The 9,569-nt window shown below is 34.0% G+C and overlaps 1 protein-coding gene across 1 annotated transcript; it reads right to left on the reverse strand.

Annotated features, from left to right (window-relative positions):
- Nucleotides 1–8,804: 8,804 nt before the first annotated feature.
- On the reverse strand, nucleotides 8,805–8,957 carry LOC101567463 (keratin-associated protein 20-2-like). Its single transcript, XM_004646310.1, has one exon. The coding sequence runs from the start codon at nucleotides 8,955–8,957 to the stop codon at nucleotides 8,805–8,807; it is 153 nt and encodes a 50-aa protein (XP_004646367.1).
- Nucleotides 8,958–9,569: the final 612 nt, after the last annotated feature.

The following is a 9,569-nucleotide window of genomic DNA, read 5'->3' on the forward strand; positions in this document are numbered from 1 at the left end:
CTTATTCCACTGAGCCATCTCCCCAGCCCCAGCTGAGTATGGAGTACAGCGACTGGGCTGATATACAGACAAAGGTTAGCAGAGCAGAGGGATAGAAGGAGAAATGATTTAGTTGAAAAAGGTGTGATTGCTGAGATCAGTCCAGATATGAGGACATAATTGTGCTGTGTAGATGAAAGAATGCCTCACAAAGTAGAGCACAGGGGATGAGGAGGCAGAAGAAATGTGAGATTAGCGGTTAAATTGGTTGTCTACATGATGAAGGTAAGACAGAGTTTTGAGCCAAACAAAAACTGGTCATATTAAAATCAAATTTAACACAATAATAAAAAGTGATGAGTTCCTTTCTCTAAATATTCTCCAAGTGTGCTTTTTTAATATATTTAGTACAGGGTTTACAGGGTCTCACTACACAGATTGGACTTGTGGTGATCCTCCTGTTTTCAGCCTCCCGAGTGCTGGGATTACAGGCTTGCACCACTATGCCTAGTCTCGGTCACTGTCTCAACATGCCCAGGAGGCAGGGCTGGCAGGGCATGATGGGGATGGTCGCTGAGCTCTGCTTAAGCAGGCACTTTAGTCCACTGAGCTATCTGGCCAGCCCCAAAAAAATCCTTTACATATATTTTTTCTAACACATTGCAAAACACAGCGAATATCCCTTTGAGGACAAACACCAATTGTTCTCATGGTGAACCATGTTTTCCTGTTTTGTTTAAACATCTGGGACAGTTTTCTGCTGTTGATTAGCATACTGTTCCAAGTTGTACTTCTTCTTCTGTAGAAGACAGAACACTTTAGAAGAAGAAATGTAACACCTGCAGATTAACTTTGTGTTATATTAGAGAATTCCTTAAATGCTTCTTCCAATGCCAAATGAAGGGAATTTAAATTGGATATCAGGAAGGGCACACAGCATCTGTTCTAAGAGAAGGTCCTGGTGAGGGACTGGTAAATAACTCCACGTTAGAGCATGCAGTAAATCTACAGAGACCTAGCTGCACAGTACGATTATTCCAACAAACGAAGGATAAATCCTGCTTCTAGTTTCAAATGACAAGAAAGCCAGCCTTCATGCAGAATTTTATGTGGAAAATCAGAACAGACTGAATATTTGTAAAAAAAAAATTTGAATCACAAACAAGAAAAACACTTCTACTCCGTCTTTTAACACTTTTATTCTAAAAAACTATACCTTATTAGCATTTAAGGAATCAGTCTGTCATATCTGTGTCTCTAAATGTCAAAGTTACATATTTCTTTATAAATAATAATTTTACACATTAATTTCCTTTTTTACTCAAAATATGTATTCCTCCAAATAACTAATAGAAATCTACATCACTCTTTTTAAAAAATTAAATAAACAGAAATATTTATATTAAGCCAGATCAGAGTAAGTTGTACTGAATTTGTTCTCCTATTTTAATAAGTTGGACTAATTATCTGAAACAGTGCAAAATTTCCAGAAGACTTACAATATATAGTTCTGCACCACAATACCTGCATAAGGAAATAAACATTATTAGAATTCAAATTTTATCATTCTGCCTCTAATTCCCACAGGTCTGTATTTCAAAGAGAAGCAAGAACAATACTCCAGAATAGAATTATGGTCTTACTGTGTTGATGTAAAACAGAATCAAAGTTCAGAGATGGGCTGTAAATTTTAAGTGAAGAAGAAGGAGGAGGAGGAGAACAGGAAGAGGAGGAGGAGAAGGAGGAGGAAGAGAACAGGAAGAGAAGAACAGGAGGAAGAAGAAGAAGAAAATGAAGAAGAAAAACTTCACAAGGAAAGAACGGTACTTATTTACTTAGTCTTCTTGAGCTTGCTGGGTGAGATACTAAGATACTAAAGTATAGATTAAAACTTCAAGATGAAGAGCAAAGATCTGTACAACTCTAATACAAATAATTTTTAGAACTAATGCATGGCTCAACCAAATTGAAGGTACTTCATCAAATAGTAAACTCCAAAAAGGAAACTCTTTAATATTGTGTTAACAGACTTGCACTAGAGTTAAGGCTAAATTTGACTGATGACATGAAAGGATACACAATAAAGCTGCTGTTAAAACCAACTTCCACACCATTAAAATAAAGACAATAAAATCTATATTCTAAGAAATATGTCATTGTCATTTCTGGCAATTATTAAAGAAATATTATGTGATAAAAAAGTAGGAAAATGTCATATCTGTCCCTTAAAACAATTAATAACAAATACTGTATAATTGACATAGAATGAGTACAGTAAGACTTCAAGTTAATATACATATACTCAAGAGTATAGAAAAACACTTGAAATGAAGATATTAGTGTAAGATAACAATGCAAAAATCTCCTCAAAAATACAATAACAAGAACTGGTCATATTAAAGTCAAATTTAACATAATAATACAAAAATGATGAGTTTAAAAGCAAAGCAGTAGCATGTAACAAAATACAGAAAGACGGAAGCTCAGCTTCTGAACCAAATTCCTTATGTCATTTCCAAGGAAGCAAAATCTAAAATATTAAAATTAGTTCATCAAAAATACTAGATTACCTAGGAAAAAAGAAAACACAAATCTAGAAGGGAAAGGGGAGTAAGAACCAAGGATCAGGGTAGGCAGGAGTGGGTAGTGGGTATGAATAAACCATGCTGTGTACTTGTGTAAGTGTGTGAAAATGCTATGGTGTAACACATTATTATTATTATTATTATTATTATTATTATTATTAGTGTTAGTGTTAGCTTTAGCATTAGCATTATTGTTAATAGATTTGGTACAGGGTCTCACTATACAGCCTAGACTCATAGTGATTCTTCCGTTGTAAGCCTTCCCATTACTGCAGGAATTAATGTGGCACTGGGATTACAGGCCTGTGCCACCATACCTGGTCTCAGTGGCTGCCTCAGTACACCCAGGGGCCAGGCCTGAGAGGAATGTGGTGCTGGGGATCAAACCCCAGTCCCAGTACTTGCCTAAGCAGGCACTTAGTCTGCTGAGCTCTCTTATTGGCCCTGAAACACATTATTTTATACAATTAATGAACACTAAGAAGTACAATTTTACAATACTAGATTACATTGATGTTTTCCAAACTATTAATAATAAACAATAATTTACTATATGGAAATGTAATCAAAATATAATTTGAAGTACACAGTGGAGAATAGAATGAATACAGTCCACAGCAAGTGAGGAAGCCTGTTTTGAACAATGAAATACTTGGATTTAACAATCTGTATGAATGCATTGGAGAATTCATGAAGAAACTGAGAAGGATCAAAGATTCCAGCAAAGATAGATCCAGAGACTTAGAGAATAAGAAAGAGTCTGGAAGATTCTGGTGAACTTACACACAGCCATCTTACTCTTTGAGATGTTTGTCCCAAGTGTAAAACTACTATCGAGGAATACTTAGGCATCAACATAAAGTGTTCAGAAAGCATCAGAATTTTTTCTGACCTTCACATTATTCTAAGATAAGTGATGAGAATCCATGACATGTTAAACCAAGCTTCTTATGTGCAAAACTTCAGAAAGCATTTTTTCTAAATATGCCTTAACAGGCTCATGGATTAAAAAAAATAATAAATGGAAATGAGCTCACTGAATATAACCTCTAAATGAAATAAAGAAATTGTTTTTTTTTCTTTCTGAATATGAGTGAAAGTGTTAGGGCTTCTGCAGATCAAATGATTTGAGATACACCAAAAGTGGGCCACAAAAGTAACAAACAAGACACAAAAGAATGTGTAAATAAGCTAAAATGTGACTCACTCTTGTTTTCAGATGACATGATTCTTTATACAAAAAAATCATAATTCACTAAGAGAATACTAGAAATAATAAGTGAATCAGTACAACTGCAATATACAAAATCAAAATATAAATATTAGTAGAATTTGTTATTAAAGATTTATTTATTTATTTTGCTCAGGGTCTCACTATGCATCTTGGACTCCCAGTGATCCTCCTGTCTCAGCCTCTCCAGCACTGAGATTACAGGTATGTGCTACCAAGCCCAGTTTCAGTGGCCGGCTTTGCATGAACCTGGCATGGGATGCAGTACTGGGAATGGAACTTGGGTCCTCGAGCATGCCAGGCAGGCACTTAGACCACTGAGTTATCTCCATGGCCCTATTAATACATCTTTATACACTGATATAATGAGAAAAGCAATCATGATGCTGGTGTATGTACAGACACACACACACACACACACACACACACACACACCTAAAAAAGACACAAACATATGAATAGGCACTTTTGAAAAGAATTTCAAATGCCAACTTTGTTAGCTGCCCAAAAATTTGGAAGTAAAACCCACAATGAGATGTCTCTTACCACAGGAAAAACAATGACTACTATAAAATGTAAAAACCAAATAACATAAAGTGTCTAAGATGCACTAAAAAGGGATTCTTGTGCACTTTTATGAGAATGTCAATTAATACAGTAATGAGCAAAGTCAGTATGAATTTTTCTCAAAAATCTTAAACTTAGAACTACATATGATGCAACAATACTGTGTTCTGGGCATACATAAAAAGTAAATATATCAGTATAAGAATAATACAAATGTATGCCCTTGTTTATTGCTGCACTATAATAGCTATGATAAGGTATCACCTTAGATGCTCATCAAAGGAAGATGTGACCAAAAAAAAGTAGCGAAAGTGTGGAAATCAGTGTGTAATTGCTCAAAAATCTAGGACTGGAGGTTCCATTTAACCCAGCTTTTTGCCTCTTGTGTATTTTTCCAAAAGAACTGAAAACATCATACCACAGCGATATATGTGCACCCACGTTACAAGCAGTTCAATTTGTCATAGCTAATACTTGAAAACAACCCAAATACCCATGAACTGATAAATGGATGAAAAAGATGTTGTATTTTGCACAATGGAATACTGCTCAGCTATAAAAATATAAACTTGAGGTTTTTATGGTAAATTTATACAACTAGAGACAATATTCATAAGTGAAAGAAATCATACCCACATGTGAAAACAACATTTTGTCTCACTAGAGTAAGAACCTGAAAGAGTAAATAAAATATGAAAGGAGCAATAGATACTGTGAGAGGGAAAGAATCTGCTCAAAGAGAAGAAATAACCAGGGTGAGGAAAATGGGAAAATAAAGAAAGAAGGAAAGGAGAAAGAAATACGTATGTATGCACACAGGTTAGCTTGGATAATTGTACCACTGATTTCTGCTGGTCTATTGAAAAGAGCAGTTGATGCTTAAATTTTTTCTCTCATTTTAATTTTTTCATAATTTTTCCCACTTATTTTCCATGCTTATATCTGGTAATCTGAACAACTAATTTGAAGATAATAATATGCAATGTAAAACCATTGTTGAATTTCCATCACTTTGTTCATTATTTATTTTTAATTATTTTTGTATTCTCCTTAAAAGAAAAAGATTGGTGGATTAGACAGGAAAAATAAAAGAAAATGTGGTACATATATTTGAAACTCAAATAATTATACCAAAAGGTTCGTAGAGCTAGTAAATTCAGTAAAGCTGCAGAAGGCTAAATCAACAAAAAAAATCTACAGCACAACAATAAAAAATTAGTTGAGAAACAAATTAGTAAAGCAAGGCCACTTAGAATGTCTTCAAGAAAAACTAAACACCAAGAAATCAACTTATAAATGGAACTAAAAGGCTATTGTAATAAAAACTATACTACTCTGAAAAAGAGATGAAAGAAGACATCAGGAAAAGGAATGAGGACTGGGAAGATAGCTCAGTAGACTAAGTGCTTGCCTAGCAAGTGCAGGGTCTTGAGTTCAATCCCCAGTACCAAAAAAGAAAAAAAAATTGAAAAGGAACACATTGCAATGGCATTCCTTTCAGAAAAAGAGAGAGCAGTTCTAAAATTCTCATGGAAGAGTGGGAGATGGCACAATAGCAATAGCTGTCCAGTGTGGCAGGAGCAAAACAGAAGGCATCAAGACCCAGGTCTTTAAGTTCTATTATGGTGATATAAACATAACATTTTGTTTGCTTGTGTGTCAGTACCAGGGCACAAAAGGTATGGGTCACTGTGACAGAATGGAAGCCATAGATACAAGCCCAGACTCATTTAGCCACTTGATATTTAACAAAGACACCAAAAATATATGTGCTGTAAAATTGTCTACATACATATAGAAGACTGAAGACAGACCCATGCTCTAAACTGAATTCAAAATTGTTTAAGGTTCTTAGTATTAAAACACGTACACTTAGTGTGCAGGAAGATAAACCAGGTAAAGCTCTTGAATTCTTAGACTGAAGCTAGGACTTTCCAAACTGTACCTCAACTGCACACAAAATAGTATCAACAATGAAAAACTGAGGGTATGTCAAATTGAAAATATTCTGCCCTTTAAATGAAGCAACTAAAGATTGAAGGGATAACTTACAGACTGGGAAAGCAATCTTTCTTGTCCACTGCACCTTGAATAGAAGACTAATATCTACAATATATTAAGAACCCCAAAACAGATCCTTAAATTAAAAGACCCAACTAAAAACTGGACATGCGAATGGAATAATCACTTCTCAGAAGAAGTAAAAATGTCCAATAACATAATTTAAAATGTTCACCATTAATAGCCACTTAGGAAACACAAATGAGAATAATACTAAGATTATATCTTACTCCAGAAAGGATTATCATCAAGAAATCAAAGCTACTTGGGAGGCTTTAAGGAAAATGGAATCCTTCCATCTTGTTGGTGGGACGTAAGTTACTCCAGTCATTAAAGCTCAGTATGGAGATTTTGTTAATTCCAAATATTCCCCTTCTAAATATCTTCCTGAAATAGTAAAAGATATTAGGGTGATACATAAATTCCCATATGTATAGAAGCACATTCAAAACAGCTTAATCTTAGAAGCATACTATATGTTAATCAGACAAATAGATAAAGCAAATATGATACTTATACAAAATAGAATATTCTTCTATAAAGCAGGATATGTTTTATGCATTTGTGGGGCAATGTATTACTTTGAGACCATATGTTGAATGAAATGAGTCTAATACACAAGGTTAAATATTGCATAGCTTCCCTTATATGAGACAACCAAATCATAAATGAAGAACAAAATCAATGATATATAATAGAAAATAGAGGGATAAATGGTTTGAAAATGGGCAGAGGACTAAAAGAGGGACTGAGGGAAGAGGACATAAACAGAAATAAAATGTGCTGTGCACATGCTCTGCACATTGATTGTAATCATTATATTATGCAAATACTATGTATGAATAAAGTTTTAGAAAAAGGTAATATTGGTAAGTCTCTCCTATTAATGTATAATGTGTAATCTCTGTGTGGATTTTTCATCATTTTTATGTCTGCTACATTCAAGAGATGGGGAATAGGAAATATCAGACTAAGATTTCTCTATTGTTTATTGTGACATGTCTTGATACTTTTAACAACTAACTATTAATAAGTTGATGGAACAAATACAAGAAATAATTATAGGGAGTTTCATTGAATGGAGACTCCTTATAAAATTGACACAATATTTTCATGATTTGGGAGCAAATATATACATCGAGGTCAAATGTGTTTTGTATACTCTTTCTACCAAAAGACACTGCCTCTTAGAAATGGTAACAACGATTCTCCAAAACTCAACCAATATCATACACACTCAAAAGACTCCCTGAGACAGATTGGGAATATGTTGCTGAATTCACACACCTACAATATTTAAATGGCAATGGAATGTCTATCTTTGACAAAGCTAAACAAAAAATGGGATATACATGAAGGACTATTTTGTATTTGTATATACAAAATAGTTAGGATAGATATACAGCTACTTTCTCTTAATTCAATGAGAAGAAAGAATTTTTCTACTAGTGTTTGGACAGGATACCATGCCTGCATCTTGTACTATGAATAACTACTACAAAGGCAACAATACACAATATTTTAATTAGTGAAACTATCCTGCTAACTTGTTTTGAAACTGTCTCGTTGCTATTTGTTTCTCAATAAAATTAATAATAAAAATAAATAAGTAAATTTAAAAATAGGATATCTTTGCCATTGGGCCTATAAGTTACCAAATGTATCAATCAGCTCACAAAGAGTTTTCAACTATGAGTGAAAAGGAAGTCAGAACACATGATATAGGAGTGGAATCATACTCTACTAAAACAGGAAACTTCAGTATGATATAGTACCTGTGATAAACAGGAGTACAATTGTTTTTCTCAGTTGCCTGACTAAGAAACCTTGACTTTTTCTAAAATAGCATTTTAGAAAATATTATTTAGAAATATTTCTCAAATACTGACTTATCCTGTAATACTATTTATGTTAGATTCAATGTATAGAGTTGGAGCACTATATCAGAGGTATAATTAGAAGCAATCATTAATCATGCTTGGTATATTTTGCTGCATTATTAAAACAGCCACAAGAACAATGATCTCCCCATAAACACACAAACACACACTAAAAAAACAAATGAAAAAATAAATTTAAAAATACATGATGATGAGAAATGACTACATATTATGAGCAGTACATAATGAAAAGTGATTAGTTTTATTGAAAACAAAAAATTATAAATTTCCTTATATCAATATTGTTATGTGCCAAGAAACTTGGCAATAACAAAATATGTCAAAGGGTAACTCCCCTAAGTGTTGTCAATTTCCATCAATCAATAGAAGCATGATTCATCATAATCAATGATTATATCTGAAGAAATTTGGAGAGATAATTGTTAATATTCACAGTGATGCATATGCAAATGAACCAATGTGAGCACCAATCAGAATTTCTTAGAAGTATCCAGACCAGTATCTTCCATAGCAACATGGACGGTAGCAGGTGTATCCATAGCCACCATACCTAGAGCCATAGCCACAGCCGCAGCCATATCCCAGACCACCGTAGCCATAGCCCAGGCCATAGAAGTTGCCAAAGTAGCACATGGTGTCAGGAGTGGAAGTTTTAGTTGAGGCAGAGGAGCTGCTTCTGCGGTCTGAGTTCCTTAACCTGTGTAGGTCCTTTTATACCACCTTAGTGGTATGTGAGGCAGACTCCAGTCTATTTTGGATTCATTCTCCAATCTAATTGACATAAAAGTAAAAATAAAGAAAACCTCAAAAATCTCTCAAACATGTGCCCAAGAAAACATTGTCATTAGGTGTCAGTATGAAGTCATGAGTCTTCTAGAGACAGGCATCTCTTCATTTTTACAGCTTTTGCTTCCTTAAAACCCCAAACTTAAAATTGGAGACTATGTAATCATAATGTATGTTTGTGAATCCTGCCATTGAGATTTTTTTCTCATTTTTCAAATCTTCCTTTACCTCTATAATAACAAATTTAGAAGCACAGAGTGTTCTGGCTTTGAATCATGAAAACCTAGTGAAGAAGGCAAAGTGTTTAGATTTATTTGTAAGTATAATCCTACCCATTTAATGTTTCATTCACATCTGCTTATTCCACAGGAATTAAAAATCACCCTTTCCAGTGTATACTTATTTATATTGTTAGACTGGTAAAAGACTACCTTTTAAATCATGCTTACTCTGTAGAAT

The sequence above is a fragment of the Octodon degus genome, unplaced genomic scaffold, assembly GCF_000260255.1.
Source record: "Octodon degus isolate 3935 unplaced genomic scaffold, OctDeg1.0 scaffold00264, whole genome shotgun sequence".
Taxonomy (NCBI): Eukaryota; Metazoa; Chordata; class Mammalia; order Rodentia; family Octodontidae; genus Octodon; species Octodon degus.

Bases quoted from the DNA above. Each gene is read 5' to 3' on its own strand.
- LOC101567463 (XM_004646310.1), bottom strand. From the start codon at position 8,957: ATGTGCTACTTTGGCAACTTCTATGGCCTGGGCTATGGCTACGGTGGT.